This window comes from Peromyscus californicus, unplaced genomic scaffold (assembly GCF_007827085.1).
Source record: "Peromyscus californicus insignis strain IS unplaced genomic scaffold, ASM782708v3 Scaffold_8__1_contigs__length_139910024, whole genome shotgun sequence".
NCBI lineage: Eukaryota > Metazoa > Chordata > Mammalia > Rodentia > Cricetidae > Peromyscus > Peromyscus californicus.
In genome coordinates, this window is record NW_026294606.1 from 98,308,724 (window position 1) to 98,327,582 (window position 18,859).

The 18,859-nt window shown below is 38.8% G+C and overlaps 1 protein-coding gene across 1 annotated transcript in view; it reads right to left on the reverse strand.

Moving 5' to 3' along the window:
- Positions 1 to 18,859, reverse strand: part of Cntnap4 (contactin associated protein family member 4) — a 303,767-nt gene that overhangs the window by 250,613 nt on the left and 34,295 nt on the right. The window contains exon 2 of the mRNA XM_052727282.1: positions 9,241 to 9,351. Coding sequence (XP_052583242.1) covers positions 9,241 to 9,351 — 111 coding nt within the window. The remainder of the gene's footprint in view (positions 1 to 9,240; positions 9,352 to 18,859) is intronic.

An 18,859-nucleotide genomic window follows, 5' to 3' on the forward strand; every position in this document is an offset into this window, starting at 1 on the left:
GCAACCCACCAAGCTTTCAGAGCACATGTGTCTTCCAGCTTTCAGAGGACATTCTCATTCTGAGGCTCAGGCTGAGTCTCTTCACACATGTATGCTAATATTTTGTTTAGAGTATTTTGCATTTATATTCATGAGCAAGAGTGGCTTTTAATTTTCCTTTCTTGTTTGTCCTTGACAGGGCTGGGTACCAAGGTTATTCTGGCCTCATAGAATGAGTTAGGAGGATTTTGACTTTTTTTCCTTTCTCTGAGAGAGAATGTCAGATCTGTCTTAAATGTGTTTGGAAGAATTCCCATTTGAACACTTGCTAACCTGGAGTTCTCTTTGTTGGAACATTTTAATTATGGACCTATTCTCTTCTAGAGACAGAGGATTTCTTTTACTGTTATTTTTTGAATGCGATTTTATGTGGCTATGTTTTTCAAATTTCTCAGTCTTATTTACTTTTTGTTTGTATGTGAATGTATGAAGCCAAAAGAGGGCATTGGATCCCCTGGAACTGGCGTTAGAGGTTATGAGCTGCCTAGTGTGGGTGCTGGGAACAAAACTCAAGATTCTCTAGAAGAGCAGCAAGTACCCTTTGCCACTGAGCTCTCTCCCCAACCCACCTTCTCTTATTATTTTTTATTTAATCTGTTAGACATTTTTCTTTTAATTTCTTTACATGGCTACTTGGATAGGTTCTTCATATTTAACCTTCTTTCTTCTGTAACACTTGCAGTTAAGGATATCAGCTTTGGTCTAAGCGGTACCTCACAAGTTGGACTTATTGTGAGTTGTCATCATTGAGCAAAAACGATTGCTAAACTCCATTGAGAGTACTGTACGAGGAGTGTGATAATTAAATTCCACACCTTCCTGGATTTTAAGTATTTTTTAATTAATGATTTCCAGGTAATTCCACTGTAGCCAGGACACTTATTCCCCATGATTTCCACCCTTTGAGATTTATTGAAACACTATTCTTTATGACACCACATAAATTTAGATGAATAGCCTAGGTATACATGATAAGAATGTGTGTTCTCCAGTTGTTGGAAACACTATATAAACATAAATCACATTGGCCTATTTTACTAAATTTATTAATTTTGTTATGTCAATCCTCTGTAATTTCATCAGTTTTCCTAGCTTGCATATTAAATAACTAGGCAGAGAGTCACCTTAATAATAAACTCAACTACGGTCTGCATTTCAATTTATTTTATGTATTTCTACTAGTCCTTCATGTATTTAATACTTTATTAGTTGGTATGGAAAATAGTTGGGCCACTAGACAGCATTCCCTTTCTCTCAAGGACTACTGCCAAGAAAGACAGGTTTGCTGGGTTTTTCTAAGACAGATGAAGTTGTTTACATTTTCTGTTTGGTTCATGTGTTTCTATTAATACAGCTAAGTAATATGATTTAAGTATTTGTTTCCTTGTATAATCCATGTCTTGAAGTCCTGGCCATCAATATTATAGCAGTTGGAGATGAGATTTTAGGAGGTAATTAGATTTAGATGAGAGTAGGAGGGTGGGACACTCATGATGTGCTTAATACCCTCATAACTAGCAGAAGATGGAGAGATGGTGCTCTTCCCGCATGCTTGCATCCAGAGAAGGCGACCAATAGGAAGTTAGGAACAAGGCCCTCATGAAATAAATCTGCTCCCTCTTTGATCTTGCACTTCCAAACCTTGGAATTATGGGAAATCAATGTCTATTGTCCGATCTGCCTAATCTGCTATTTTGTTATAGCAGCCTAAATGAATCCTAACTTTTCTAAATTAGTACTTCCCCAAAACTAGACACCTGTTAAAATTGGCACCTTTGACTTTGGGGCAGAACAAAGGCTTAAGTAAAATCTATCAAAGGATAGTTATGTCTTATCTATCCCTTGGCTGATAGACCCAATCTGCCTGGGTCTTCTCTGGAAATTGGAGGGTCCCTTACCCACCGATGCCCTGCTTTGCCCATGAGCTTTCCATTTTCTTCCCACAGCTATGCCCTGACAACTTCATACTTTGTACCACAGCTCCAGCTGTGCCCCTGAGAGAACCTAACCCAAAGTCCACCCACATGAAATATCCCTCCTCACTACTGGCCAAAGTGACAAATGGGCTGGACAGACATATCAGTGTTTCAGGGCACTCGATGCTTGTACTGAGGACCAGGGTTCAGTTGCCAGCACCCACATTAGGTAGCTCACAGTTTGTGGTAATTCCAGGTCCAGGGGACCTGATGCCTTCTTCTGGTTTCTGTGGATGCCTGCATCATGTGCACTAACCCGCACAGACACACGAACACACACACACACACACACACACACACACACACACACACACACACACACACACATACACACACACACACACACACACGACATGCACTAAAAGAACACAAATCATACACTGGTGACTATCAGCTTCATGAATATATTTTAATTGAACAAACTTGAGCCACTGTATCAGTTTGAGTGCGATCATACTTATACCTTGAATGTCTTCATCTTATGGAAGTTGAAGGCATCTCCTAAGCCAGGAGCATCCTGTGTCTCCCAATTTGAAGGGACTGAGAAGGACAATCTGCTTTAAGGAATTCCTCTCTCATCTTCTTAATTTCCTATTTCTCACTCTGATTCAAAGATTTCTATTGTTAAATGAATGCTATTTCTATTGTTAAATAAATGCATTGGTATAAATTAAAGATAAAAAAGTACACTTGGGGCTGGGGAAAGACTCTGTTCCTAAAGTGTTCACTCACAAGCATGCAGACCTCAGTCAGGATCCTCAGCACCTAAGTAAAAATCCAGGTGCAATAGCACCTATCAATAATCCCAGAGCTGGAAGGCAGAGACCAGAGGATGTCTGGGTTTACTGGTCAACCATTCTAGCCAAATCTCTGTTAGCTCTGGATCCCAGTGAGAGACATCCTTTCAGAAAAATAAACTGGAGAGTGATTGAGGAAGACAACCAGCATTTGACCTCTGACCACCACACCACGTGCACACACATATGCACACATACATGAACAAATGCACACCCATACCCCAAGCACACACAGTGCACATTGTTTTAGAATATAGAGACCCTCAAACCCAGTCTCATACTTTTATAGGAAAGAGGGAAAGAGAGAGCTGATGTCATTCCCAAGGCCACCCAGGATTTACTGCCATAGTGTAGTGTTCTGGATTCCCAAGCCAGAGCTTTGTCTCAGCATAAATTACTTGGATTGGCAACTTGACACATCTGCTCAGATGGAATTATGGGGTTGATTTAGAGCTAGAGAATGTGTGCTTCCGGGCAGAAAAGGACAAGAGAAGAAAAGAAAAAAACTGGCACCAAGGTGGGGTGAGGTGAGAATGGGGTGAGCACGTCCTTACAGAAGGAGACCAGGAAGAAACAGCAGTGTGTGAATCCCACAGGACATCAAATGGTCACAAGACAGTCATCTCTGGTGCTCATTCAAATGAACCACTACAAGAATAGAAGTAAATATAGATAGATAGATAGATAGATAGATAGATAGATAGATAGATAGATAGATAGATACATACATACATACATACATACATACATACATACATACATACATAATTTTTCCTTTGCTTTAGTGAATAAAGGATATGGGCATATCAAGATATAAAAGATGTAAATCTTCATTCATCCTATTTCACCTTCTCAAGGCCAGTGTATAAAATATAATCTATAAGCATAAGTGACATACCACAGACCATAAAATTGATCTCAGAATTCATTCTCCAAACTTTCATCAAAGTGTGAATCTCTTAGTAAGGTTTTTAATTCATAAGCCAATTCAATTGCTTCTTTTAAAAAAAAAGAAAAGAAAAAAATTATTTTAAATTAAGTCATCACATCACCCAAGCTGATAGACTCTGACCAAAGATACACAGGAAGGAATGTTCTATCTTTTCTTCAGTCTCATTTTAAAAAACAAAGAAAATGTATGTATGATTCTCTGACACTGCTTGATAATTAATCAGGAACAAGTTGGTCCCTCCTAGAAGGAAAAAGACTTATGTGGACATCTGTATTTCCTGAGATTACCTTGTATATAATAGTGTATATATTTGGTCTTGGTAAGTTTGTTAAAATGAGATTTATTGATTGACTCCACTTTGAAACTGGTTAACATTACTCCAGCCTGTGTTTCTGAAATCCATTTGACCATACATCTGCACTACCATCATTTTCAACAAGGCCAATCTCACTAATACTGCGACACTGTTAACCCTATTCCTCCGATAGGAAATTAAAGAACAGAGGCTAAATATCTTCCCCATTCTTAAGTGAATAAGAGGTAGCAGTGATTTAAACCCAAGAAGAGTAAATCAATCTCGGAGTGTCTAATAACAGATGCTCTTCACCTAAAATTTTATTATCCTCAGGAGAAAGTTAGAAAGAGAGATGCAAGGTGGAGAGCTGAAGTTCAGATACTCAGCTCTGTGTCCTGTGACTGTAAGGGAACTTGTGGTCCAAACATTCAGGGATTTAGTTGGATTTAAGTGCTTGGATCTCAGCATTGTGAGCTGTAAGTATGATTTCAAGGAAATGGAATGAGAGGGGAGAGGAGGGGAAGAAGAGGGGAGGGGGAGGAACATGAATGAGGGAAGGAGGGAAAGAGAAGGGAGTGGAAAGAAAGGACAGGAGAGAGAGGAGGGGGAAGGGTCCATACTAGAGGTAATTAGAGCACAGGGCAGAAAAATTAGGCATAACCACTAAGATGTCATGTGACAGAACCTGGATCAGCCTGAAGGTGTAAAATCCTTACAGCTCCATATGCCAAAGCCTTTCTTGGCGTGTTAGATTCTGGGGTGATGGGGAAGAAGTTGGTACATGATACAATACTACAATATCTTTCATTCTGCATCAAACTCAGCCACTGAAGTTCATGGCCACATGACCTCAGGTGCATTCCATACTCACACCATCTGTGCTGAGGCTCCCCTTCCCTTAGGCTTCAAATTATTCCACTGTGCATAATTCATTTATAATTTATCAGCTGTCATCTAAATAGTAGCCTCAGCTACTAAATATATTAATATTATCATTTCAGACTTAACAATTATAAAGGATTTTTATGCCACACCTTTAACAACAAGAAGCACTGATTATTTGAAAATATCTCAGGGGACCTCTCTTCTTAAGCACTGATGTGTGTCATGAATACCTTGAAAACTGAACTTAAGGGCCTTTACTTAAACATAGTAAGTTTTATTTGAATAAGCGCAGTGATGTAGCGCAGAAAGAATGGCCACACAGTTCTGCAGTGGGTGTTAGACTAATCCATCCTAGACTATACAGAGAATGGGAGCTACCTCTGTCAATCCACCACATAAATAATTTCTCTACAGACAGATGTTTGATTTTAACAACAAATCCTACAGGGATGAGAAAATGCTGCTTATTTAGAGCAGAAGGACTTAGTTATGGAAAGAAAATTGACAATGGAGAAGCATAAACAAATATTCCTCTTTTAGCAATAGGAAGTATCCTGACTTTACAGGCTAGATTAGAGCAAGTTCATGAAGCAATTTGATGTACTTCAGCACCACGCATGTGTTTACATCCCATATTTAAATACTTTCTTTCTGCTGCACACAATCATTTTCTTCATTGCTTGTTATTTTAGATATATTCGCAAATCGACTGGTTTCCAATGAACCCATTTTAAGGTTTTTAAGGACATGAAAATAAAGACTTGCATTTGCATTCTATCTCAGCCTAAGAAACAATAGAACATTGCTACAAAATGTGTCTAAGGACATTCATGGGGTTTCATATGATACACCAGAACCTGTGAGGACTCTAGATTGATAACCATAAAGTCGGGGCATGCTTAACTCTAACTATTCTATTAAAATTAAAATGTCACTGTACTCCACTAATTGGTAACTGTTATACAGCATTTACCAATGCTTGTACTCCAAAGACCCAGTGGATGCCTGAATCACTGATAATACAAGTGTTTGTGTACAATGTGTTTTTTTCTTATGTATACATGTATGTGATACATTTAGTTCATAAATTTGGCACAGGAGAAGAGTAACAACAATAACTTGTAACAAAAGAAAACAATGATAGCAATGTATCAGTTGTGTGAGTATGATCTCTCTCTGCCATTCAAACTAGCTCATGATAGGACACCATCCTTTTCTTATTTGATGTGGGGGGATATGTGCCTACATGATTTTCAATAAAATGATGTAAATAATACTGGCATTGAGGTGAAATGATGTGAATGATGTAGGCATTGAGATGTGGCCCTAGGCTACTACATACAGGCTACTTGATAACCAACATAACTACTAAGTTACTAATGAGCAGGTAGCACATACAGTGTGGATACAGTGGTGAAAGGATGCTTTATATTCCTAGTGGGACAGAGTGAAATGATAGGAGATTTCATCCCAATTCTCAACACAGAATATAATTTAAAACCCGGCCTGCTTAGTATTCTCTTACCATTGTTGAGGGAAAGGGCTGAAAGCAAAACAATAAGTTAGGAGGAAACATCACACCAAATAGGGAGAGATTTGACTGTGCTTTGATTCCAGTATCAGCAGTGATTGGTTGTGTTTTTGTGTAACTTTACATTAATTTTTGCACTCTATTCCTCAAAACTGTGAACTTTCTGTAGGATCTAGGTACAAACGCTACCTTGCCACTTTCTAGCATCTGCACTCCTCGACAAGTTTTGGTTTAGAGCTGCACTACTCTGCTTTTAGCTTCTGTCACCGCATGTGCTCGAAGGCTCTGTGCATCTCCAAATCCCACTTTCCTTATGCGCATTCCAGCCAGTGGTTTTAGAGCCTGTCGCAACCTGGTAAAAATCTCATTTTAGCTTCATTGCATCTCATAAAATCCTATGACCGGATGAAGTAAATCACACTCTCAGGTATCAACATTCAGGTTTCAGGGTATCCTTTTGGAGGAGACAGTTCAGCCCTGACTCTCCTGTCAGGATCCTACTCATCTACTCAGTAAAATCCATAGTATTTCTCACCCACAGCTGGACACCATATGGGTTGTTTCTCATTCCCTGCCTGACCTTTCTTCACCAAATCTTCTGATTCCTCAGAAAAGATTTCTGTCTATCAAAAATACTGGGATTTTTTATTTATTTATTTATTTTATTTTTTGGAGACAGGGTTTCTCTGTCTAGTTTTAGTACCTGTCCTAGATCTTGCTCTATAGACCAGGCTGGCCTCAAACTCACAGAGATCCACCTGGCTCTGTCTCCCAAGTGCTGGGATTTAAGGCATGTGCCACCACCACCCAGCTAATACTGGGATTTTTATCTGTTGGTTTCATCTACTTATACATGACCTAGTAGCTTGGCTGAACACCTCTCCCAACCTGAGCTAAATACTAGAAGGAGTGTTTAAATAAAATAAGTAATATATAGCCTTTAATAAATCACTCAAAATCTGACATTCCTTTATGAACACTTCATGTAATTAATAGGTGAAAAAAAGCAAATCTAAATAAAAAAAAGAAAAATGTAATCAAGTAGGTTGACAACCAGCAAGAGATAATTAAAATGATCCTGTTTTGTTTCTTAGTTTCATTAACATGCAAATGAGATTCATGAAGTTTGATATTGTGTTTCAGCAAGAGCCATAGAAATAAATTAAGAATGAAAATGAGTCCCACCGATGGAGATTCCTGTTGAGTATATAAATTAATGAAAACTATGATTGCATCCAATTAATAAAATATAATTCTGGGATTTATTGGGCCTCAAAAATGAAACAAAGCTTCATAGATAAATTAAATTTTGTTTCTTTTTGGGGGGACCCCATTCTGTGAAGGCTTTGAAGATTTAAGGGAAGGGCAGTTAATGTTAAACTCTGCTTTCCTTGTAAAGGCACAAGGTAGAGACTTTGACTTCAAATTAGAGCGTTGTAGAAATGGTAGCCCTGCTAGGAGAGACTTGGTGAAAGATCTAGAATGTCTCCCAGAGAGCAAAGAGAGTCTGGTGCTTACGCAGTCAGAGATCCAGAATCACAAATAAGAATCTCTGACTACAAGGTACTTATAAGGAACAGAGAAGCATGATCAGATCCAAGGGCCTTCATGTCTCCCATTGGATACAAAGATCTCAGTGTTCTCCTCCATTGATATGTTCAGTCATAGAAACACAACAAAGTGCACACCTCAAATAGTTTGAGATTTTTAACCATGTCAAAAAGCTTAAAACTGTGTCAAAGGATCATGCAAACATATTTATAGTCATTGGAACTGAGTGATGTATAGCGTGTACCAGATGACAACACACACACACACACACACACACACACACACACACACACACACACACACACATACACTCACTCACTGTTATGTATGTCCACATTCCCCATACTGAAACTCAAGCATTAAGCAACAGCAGCACCAAGCAGAGTAATAACAGCAAGGAATAGATTTTGCAGGCTGGTGGGAGAGAAGATAACACAAGCAAAGTGTGTTCTTGATAACATGAGATGTTGGAAGTCTGCTTTTCTGTCTGTTGAAATGGCCTCGTGTTTGTCAGTGTGCCCCTTCAATCTTTGTGCTGATGTCTTTCACCCCAATATTTTAAAGAATGTAACCCCAGTGATAGTCATTAGCATATGGTTGTTTGGTATGGTGTGCTCTCATATCTCCTGCAAGTGAATTGTCTTTATTTGTCTTCTCTTTCCCTGAATCATAAGCAAGCCACTGAGCCCAACCAAAGAAACAATAAACAACCAGAACTGAGTATTCCTCAAGGGGCAGAAAAGCTTTATGAAGCTCTTGATCCTCAACAGCAGAGAAAACCATGTCAACCACATCGAGAATTAAACAAACTGAGGGATTACTATTTTTAAATATGCAGTGTGCTTTAAAATTACTTCTTGCAGACTTCTTTAACTTGAAATAGGAAGCCAATTAAGTTCCCATCATTCCTGTATCCATAATGACTGCAAATCATTGCAAAATTTTTTTCTTTACAAGATACATAAAAATCTTACCAGATTGAAAAAACTAAATTCTTTGGGTGTTAAAATGATGGTATAGAGTTTTCAGGTAGGATGTATTTCTTTGCCTTTCCTGAATGGAAGCCAGTGTCATAAACTTCTACATTATTACCATTGGCCTATTTAGACTTATACTTCTTTTCACAGCGTATCACTTGCAATGATTTTATTTAAAAAATGGAAAATTAACAAGATTCATCATGAGCCAAAGGGTTTGGGGAAGAGCAGACTTACCATCTCTTCGATTCAACCTTGCAAATCCAGGACCATGACTGCTGGAGAGCTCAGAAGAACTGCTGAAGGATGCCGGAGGCAAGGCAGACACCAGGGGCTCATCACAGTCATCTGCCAGGAGGGAAAATGCCACGTTCCAGTGAGCACAGAGCTGACAGTTCTCTTCAAATCAATAGACACAACAAATAAACACAACATCAAAACTAGGATCTAAGCCATGCATGGTGGCACGTGTCTGTAATCCTAGCACTCAGCAGGAAGGTGCCGGATAATCAGGAGTTTAAGGTCATCCCCAGACATACAGTGAGTTCAAAACCATCCTGGGCTGCATGAAACCCTGTCTCAAATAAGTAAACAGAGAGACCTGGATTCTATAGAAATATGCCTATCATACAGGCAGTATGCTGCTGAAAGTCTGTCAAGCTCAGTAACAGTGGAAAAATAACAGATAGATGAGAGATTGTAAAAACACAGAAGGAAGACACTATAGAAATTATAAAATAAAATATGCTAAGATCAAAAGATTTGCTTTAAAAAGAATTTTTTTGATGAGCAGAGAGATGTATAAATTTAAATACATTTAAATGTAGGAATTTTGTGGCTTGGTGGTACACACTTGTCATCCCAGGAACACAGGGGCATGCTACATAAAGATCTCAAGGTCAAATCCTAGCTGGGCTAGGAAGTGAACTCAAGGAAACGTAGTCAAATTAGTAAGACCCTATCTCAAATTATTTACAAAAGCAGAGCAAAAGCTGGGCATCTGGCAAAGTGGTAGGGGGCTTGCCTAGCATGTGGAAGACCCTGGGTTCAATCTCTAGTACCACAGAACAAAAAGAATTGATGGTTTCTAAAATACACTATACAGTGAAGAAAAAGAATCACAAAATGTATAAAGCTCACATAAAAGAAACAAATGAGACATAGATGCTTCTATAAGCACATAAAAGTTTGTTGAAATATTCAGAATTTTGTAGAACATATGAAAGAAATACATGAAAATAAATGTATCTGAAAGAATTATATAAAAAGAAGCACAATCCAAGATATAATAAGTAGCCTGAATATAGAAAACATTTTAATGAGGAAAAATAAAAACACCTTCTACTTAGTTAGAAAACACACTAGAAAAGCAGTTTGAGGCTTGGCCAGAGACCTTGAGCACAGAAACCATGCACATTGATTGACACACAAACTTAATAAACACCAGAACTACAAGTAGATACTTCTTTATAAGCAGTGAATGGACAAACTGTATGGGGTCCAAAAAGTTGGTCTGGGGGAGTCCCTCCATACTACTTATGAGAAAGCACCATGAGCAACTACTTATAGAAACAACTGGCCATGAGCTTGTAAATTTGAACTTCAGCATGTCCCAGACTCCACCGATTCCATTAAGAAGCAAGTGCTTCTGGGAATGGCTTACCCATGAAGAGCAACAGTCTCGGGTGGCCTCTTGAATACCACAAGAGTAATATACAAATGCTAGTAGTTTTCATTTCCCGTCGAACGAACAAAGCTGGACACTACTGACTGAGCTGCAGATACAAGCATCTCTGCACCCAGAGGCACATGCATCACTCATAACAGCAAAGGACCACTCACAACCCACATGTAGCAACCAAAGAAAAGACAACGATGGCACGGTTCACAGTAAAGTAATAGTCCTCCATGAAAAGGAACTAGAGTAATACCAAAAGGTTAGCTCATAGAAGTATAATTGTAGTGGAACAAATCGAGTTGTAACAGCATAGCGTATCTGTTAGTTTGGGAAATTTTAAAATGCAAAGCTAAACAATATGTTTTTTGGAAGCACACATGACTTGTCATTCCAATGATTTTAAGAAAAGGAATGAAACTGCAAAACTTCAGGATTTGTTTGTACCTCTGGGGTAGACTCAAAATGAGAAGAAAGTGCCCAGGATGAAGTCACTAAAGGTCAAAGTCTGGGTGTTAATAGCACCTTCCAAAAATTCCATTTTGTTACAATGCTTTAAAAATATATAAGCCTTGGCATCTATGCATATACCTGTGTGGATCTTAGGCACTATTAAAGTAGAAACAAGTCTCCGTTTATTTATCTTAAATGTATATCACATAGACTGTTCTCTGTGTGCAAAATCATGGGAGGGGGCACATATGTATGGGTGTTTGCATGAATGTGGAGGCCAGAGGCCAACCCAGGGGTCTCACTGGTCTGGGGGTTAATGATGAAGCCTGGACAGCTAGTCATAATGTTCAACCTGTTTCTATGTCCCCGGTGATGGGATTACAAGTGCTTGTCCGCATACCCATCTTTTGTAGGCAGTTTTGAGGGATCAAACACAGATCCTCAAGCTTGTTTGGCAAGAATGTTACAAACCCATCTAGCTCTCCAGCCCCACTTATATTGCTGTTTTACTATTAAAAAGCAAAGTACAAAGACTAATACAGGAATAATGTTTGCTTTGATAATGATACATGCTTAATTTGCTCTGTATGAGCTTTACAGTGCTTTACTTTTTCGATTTAAGAAGTTATTCTCACTTCTGCTTTAATCAGAAAAAAAGTTCGTAGTTAGTATTTTTACATATCTTGGTAATTTAAAAGCATGCAGGGTTATTGCTTTGAATGTTTTCTTTGACAGTAATTTAATTTAAATTAATTCAAAAATTATCTGTATTCACCTGAAATGTTGCAGAGTTCTTTCTGCCTGAACATAGCTTGCTCTTGAATGACTTTCGCAAGAATTTACCTAATGTCGCCTTGTGTTTCTTGCGTTCTTTTGGGGTTTGTTGGTTTGTTCTTTGGGGTTTTACTCAGTATTAGAAATCAAAACCATGGCCTCAAGCATGCAAGGCAAGCACTCTACCAACTGAGCCACATTCCCAGGCCCTACTTAGTTCCTTATCTCATTTTCATGTAAAGCTTACTTTTTCCTCTTTTGTACCTTAAATTCTCTATCCGACTCTTAAGGAAGATGGGTTCTTGCATGTCTATTGATTACCTTAAGTGCTAATACCAGCCAATCTAGTTGTTAACTCAAGTATTAAGGGGTGTAGACATTTAAAGATTTACAACCCATGGAGTGTTGGAGGGGGTGGGTGATTGTACCCAATTAAACAAGCAACAACCAGAATGCTTTGGTACACTATGGGAGCTAAAGTGTGTATGTGCTTGTACACACAGAAGTGCATTATATATACGTGGGGACAGGGTGTGTGTGTGTGTGTGTGTGTGTGTGTGTGTGTGTGTGTGTGTGTGTGTATTCGCTAAAACTGCCTGCTTTTTGGGTCATTATCAGTATGCAGTTGTGTGATTCAAGGGGCTGTTTAACTGCTTCTCAAATCAATTATGCAGATCAGAATCGATCCTGTGAATGTAGAATGCATCTCTGCTGCAGTCACTCTGGAAGGTATATATTTATTGCCCATTTGTTTTTGTCAACTGTAAATTGAGAATCCATATTGCTCCACCTTCAGTTTTTAAAGAACAGGATTGAAATAAGAGAGGGGGAATTTCTCCCATTTGTGGGGAAAGGGACAGGCAACATGAGAGGTGGATCATGGAAGGTGTGAGTGGGGAGCTCTGAGGTTGGGTCAAGTTCCAGTCGACCTTCACATGAGTGGCACTATTCTTTACCACAAGCCTACAAATCCTTCTATAAGATGCTGTGAGTTTTCCTAGCAATAGAGGGTTTTAGTCATTCTTCTCCCACTAACTGTAACATAGTGCATACTCTTCCTGAGAACTTAGATCATTTCACACATAATAACTGGCCTTTATTTTCCCCATTGAGATATTAATATTAACAACTTATCAGTGAAGTCTTTGAGGCACGAAGCTTGGCTCACTTTCTTATCTTACCGTAGTAGAATGGTGATATTTAGAAATCAAGCTGGAGCAGGAAATCAAGTACATAAGAACACCATAATTATAAAGACCATTTCTTCAGTTTTCACGGTCTGGATGTTGTGGAGCACCGTGGCAGCATCAGTAAAACATGTCTGGAGAAGTTGTTCTCTCAAGCTCAGGGGTCCCCAGCTATTTGTTTATTACACTTTTGATCTTCAATAGTTGTGACCTCAAGGGAGGAAGCAGTGGGCAGCAGTGATGAGTCTGAGATGACTAAACGGGACATTTCCCTGTGAGTATTAATGGAATGGAATTATAGATTGCATATAGGCCTCCTGCGAGTTTCATTCCAGAGACTGCTTTTTTTTTTTTTTTTCAGATTGCCATAGCAAAATGAGAATTCTGGACTGATGACACTGAAGGACAGTGTTTCAGCTCAAAGATTCTCAACCAGAAAGAACTGTAGCCCTGGGTAACACTTCGAGGCAGGCTACTCCTGGCAACCTGTAGATCAGGGACAGAGATGATCTGCTGCACACTGTATAATATGTAGGGCATCACTCTACAGTACAGTTTTCTTCCCAAACTCCAATGGTACTGAAGTTGGAAAACAGCATCCCACATTCAAAACCCAGCTTTCTGCTGGAGCAGCCTCAGCTGGGCATCTCCAGCTTCCTCTCCTGTTTCAGCATGGGTAAAACTCTAATTTGCAGCTCTTTTGCATTTGAATAAAGATCTTTCAGGATACACTGGTATATATGCATTGAAGGCAGGAAGTGTGGAACACTGAAATAACAGGTTATTTTAGCTTAACACAAAATTATGTTTTTGTTATTAAATACTATATCAAATCATAATAGCATCCTGGTCTCTTCATACCAGTAATGTTGTTGATAAAAATAAAAGTAAATAGGTGAGAAATAGTAAGACAGGGGGGAAATGATGGGTGCACTGACTAGTGGAATGTAATAATATAGTTACCAAACATTTTAGGGAAGCTTACAGAACTCAAAATGGTAGCAGATCTTGTTCAGATATTATTAGATATTTCTATTAGAACGAGAAACTCTTGTTATTCTGCTTTTCCAAAATTATAACACATCATTTGGCATTTTTAAAAGTTACACGAGGATTTGTGTTTTTACCATGATATCAGCTGGAAGTAGTAAAACTGTGGATTTTAGTCTTTTTGTTGTTGTTTAAAACAGTGGTTCTCAACCTGTGGGGTCATGACCCTTCTGGGGGTCAAATGACCCTTTCACAGGGATCACCTAAGAGCATCAGAACACACAGATATTTACATTATGATTCATAACAGTAACAAATTACAATTATGAAGTGGCAACAAAAATAATTTTGTAATTGGGGTCATCACAACATGAGGAACTGTATTAAAGGGTCACAGCATTAGGAAGGTTGAGAACTACTTGTTTAAAAAATAAATCTGTACATCAGTTACATGTGGATAGTTAATGAATTGTGCTAGAATATCTATAATGGGAAAGAAAGTTTTCTAACTTATGTTGAGATATTTTTATATACACAGAGAGAAAATGTGTGTATGTGTGTGTGTGTGCTTGCATGCACGCACACACACACACACACACACACACACACGCACGCACGCACGCACGCACGTAAGCACACATGTGCGTGTACAGGGACAGAGAGAGAAACACTTCAGCTTTCAGATCAATAGTTCAGAAAAGTCAGCATTTTTTCCTTCCATGGGAGAAAAACTTATCCTTGTCATTAAAAAGACAGTGATAAATTAGATCTCTTGCAAGCTGCGTGTATGAGAACATCTGATAGTCTCTCACAAACAAAGGTGCAAGCTGTATTGAAAATATTTTAATACAGCTCGATAGAAAGTAATTTCCCCTTATTTTCAAAAGGCTTTAATGCATAATTCTCATAAGTAAGTAAAAGCTGTTCAGTTTTTAATAAAAAGTAATTCAATTTTCTTAAACTGTTTGCAATATTACCTGAACCAAGATAATAAGTGTATATTATGGGTGTTTACATTCTCAGTGTTTAACATCTCTTACCTCATTTGGTTCTGACGAATACCCTATGCTGTCCTATTAGATACGGGGGCAATTTTGTCCTGAAAAATACCCTACTATAAACTATTAGCTGCTGGGACAATTGAGGGAAAATAAGGCACACTAGTTAAATAAAGCACCCAAGAACACATTAGAAATGAATGGATTCACAGTGTTATATCTCCTGTTCTGGGACAAATACGCTATTTAAAAGAGAATCGGTCATCTAAAATATACAATATAGAAAGTCAGGGCTGATTTGCAAAAACATGCAGCTTAACTGCTGCTGAATAACCACCTTCTCTGTTATTCCAAAAACCTACCAAAATTATTTGCATCCTTGCTAATGAATCATACAGGCCATAAGGATATGCACTGGAGATTGGCATGGGAGGGGTAGAGGGGCAGGAAGATGATTATCTGATAAGTTCCCTTATCCTAGAGGCAGAGATGACTCATTTTATAGGGAGCTTTGAAAACACTGGAGCTTCATTCCTTCAAAGAAATGAATTTCACAGACCTGGACCAAACATTCCATTGTCAGTTTTAGGATTAAGGATGGCATCTTTCTCAAGAACTCCATATCCTTGAAAAAAAATTTTATTCCAATCTATATTATTGAAAGCTCATCTACTTGAAATTGGAAACCACGAACTAATTTAAAGGGCCAAGTATACGATTATATTAATGTATACTATCAAAAAGTACCCTGAGCAAGGCAGGATTTCATCCACAACAATATGGTTCCTTCACCATAAACCCTAGATCAGACAGAGCCCTGTCCCCTGCCCTGCCCTGACACATGGCCTGCATCTTTACCTGATATGGCTCTGATGTCTACCCCGTAGCTGACTGGATAGAGGAGGGGCAATGGCCAGCCCACATGAAGAAACAGAAGCTTCAGCAACCAGATCCAGAAGCCAACATTAGCTCCTCGGGGAGTGCCTGCAAACAGCCAGGTCTTGGCAGGTAACAGACAGGATCCCTAACATTTTCCTCTGCTTCCACTTTAAGAGCATGTACAAACCAAGTCAAATATGTGTTCCCAATCAATCACGTGGGATGTCCTGCTTCTACTTAGCCTGATCACAACTTTCCTATGCCCAAGGCCTCTAATCAGGGTACACTGGAACCTTCTGTGTGTCTAATACTGTACAGCCTCATTCTCTTTGCCTGCCTTTGAGTCTCTGCCAAACCCAAGTGACAATGCCAACAGCTAACTTCTCTGCTGCAGCAAACAGTGAATAAACAGCCTCTGCTTGTTCTCATTTGGGTGGTCTGCATTTCTTTCCACCCCAGCGGGCTCTTCTCAACTCTCCTCACCTTACCTTCTCAGCTGTAGTCACCCATGCGCTCATGAGGCACACTAAGGAAAATCCTTCTAAAGTCTGCCTTGAGGATGCATCTAAGAGCCGAGTGTGTTTAGTATGCTTAAAAGGTGATCAATTCCAGATTTTATGTATCTATTTTTATATGAATATGTACATATATACATATCTATTTTGAATCCATTCCAGGTAGTCTTATCTGGAGTAGGCACCTTCAGGGTTTCATCTGAGCTACAGAATAGAACCACATGGGGCAGATTTCAAACCTCCACTCTCTATGCCCCACAGCCAGGACCATGCTAGTTGGATAACTACTAAAATAAATGTGCAAATTAATTCCTATCCATTGCGGTGTTTTGTTGCTTTCACAAATGTCTGTATGTTTTATGCTGGTGTTTCATGGGTCTGTTTTAGGACTGAAGAAACGGCTATGATATCACACTCACCCTTTTCTCCCTATAATTCCATGTGGGCTGATTACACAGAGGCAGCTATTTTGCAGTGACATGGTGATGGTGGGTGGATGGGGAGCATAAGTTTTAAAGAAAAATGAAAAGACTAGTGTACTTGAGTAAAAGAAAAAAATGGATGAAGGGAAAGTTGACGCCATGGCTAAGAGCAGACACTGCTTTTGCAGAGGACCCTGGTTCAGTTCCCAGCACCGATGTCAGGTGGCTCACAGTCATCTGTAACTCCAGCTCCTGGGAAGCCAATGCCTCTGGTTTTGGAGGGCACCTGCACTCGTGTGCACACACCCACACACAGATACATAGGAATACACACAATTCTAAATAAACATAAATAAACAGAAGGTGACCTGTTTAGAAAAGGGAAAAGGTTTGGGGGAAATGAAGAGGCAACCTGCACTGAACAAGATCTACAGTCTTGCTCTGCAGCTAGCAGAACAGTAGCTACACGGGGTTATCTCCTCCTCTCGTCATTACTAAAATAACATCTCAGCAAAACTAAGCACTAGTGAGGGGAGTCAACTACAGATTCCTTAGCTTCTCTGGGTGTTAATTTGACTTTGACATGAAAATTAACATTCACTTGAGGATAGTGGTTTTAGATATATTAAATGGGATAAACATGAGCTTCTAACTGTCAGTCAGTGGCTTAAATTAAAAAAAAAATAGCATCTTGCTGCAACTTAAAACAAGTAAATATTTATCAGTATGTTTGCACAAGCCTAGCTAAAGACAGACATGCTTCCCAAACAATTCGTGTAGGCAGCAATCTATAAGTCCCTATGCATTCTCCCACAGAAGGATGGGCAAGCGCTACTCATGGCTGCTAACGCTGTGGTGTTAATGGGGTAAGCTTTCCTGTGGAGGCAAACACTGGCTTATGCGCTCCAAGTTACAACCTTACTTTAAAGAGCTTTCCCAATTAATCTTCACAAATTAATGGATTAATGGGAAGGCAGTTAACTTTTAACGACAGCACAGCCAGAGGCTGATTGATTTTGGAGTTTTAATAGCAACTATTTAAATTCTAGATATTAGGACAAAGAGACCCACAAATCCACCCAAGAAAAGCAACCAAAGGTGAAGGAGTGAAGAAAAGTAATTGTTTTAAAGTCAACTGAACATCAGCACTCAAGGGCTCTGTGTATATCACAGATTTTCATCGACAGATAACTTTAACATTTAATATTGTGTCTCCTAAGTAATAAGAGGAGCATTATGGAGCAAGTAATAAGGAAGATTATGGAGCAAGCTTTTCTGTAGTTTATTGTGTATGGATTTAAGATAGATAGTCAACATGGGAGTTAGGGATGGTGTGGGCAGGCAAGATTCTGGAGAAGGTGGACAGAGAAGATTCCACACAAACCCACCTGTGCATGAAGAGCTACAGGTGAGCAATGGCTGCTGAGAGAAGGAGAAACGTTTTCCTCCAGGGATGAGACCCTCATGGTTGTCTAATCCCAAGTAATCAGCCCTCCACATGTACGCACACATGAGCACACAAAACTAAATGGACTCCACAAGTTGTGTAAACATACATATGTGACAATGATAATTTGGAGGGAAAGAGAGAGGGGTGAAAATGATATAGGTGAGGTGGTCACAAATGAAGTTCTCAAAAATAAGTTTGAAGTTTTTAATTAAAAAAAGATACCCAAAAGAATTAGTGGATCAAAATTCAATATATTTAAAAACATATTTAGATATATTTTAAATATATAACACAGTTAAATATATTTTACACTTAGAGGTATTTTAAATACATAACATAGTAAATTAAATATATTTTATATTTCTATATAGTTTAATACACATGAATGCTGAAATGCATTGCAATTTCCCTCAAAAAGGTTGTATCAATTCACTCATTCTTTTTTTTTGATTCCTTCATTTTTCATCCCATCACACACACCTCACTTCATTTGCTTGTAAGGCAGGTAAGAAA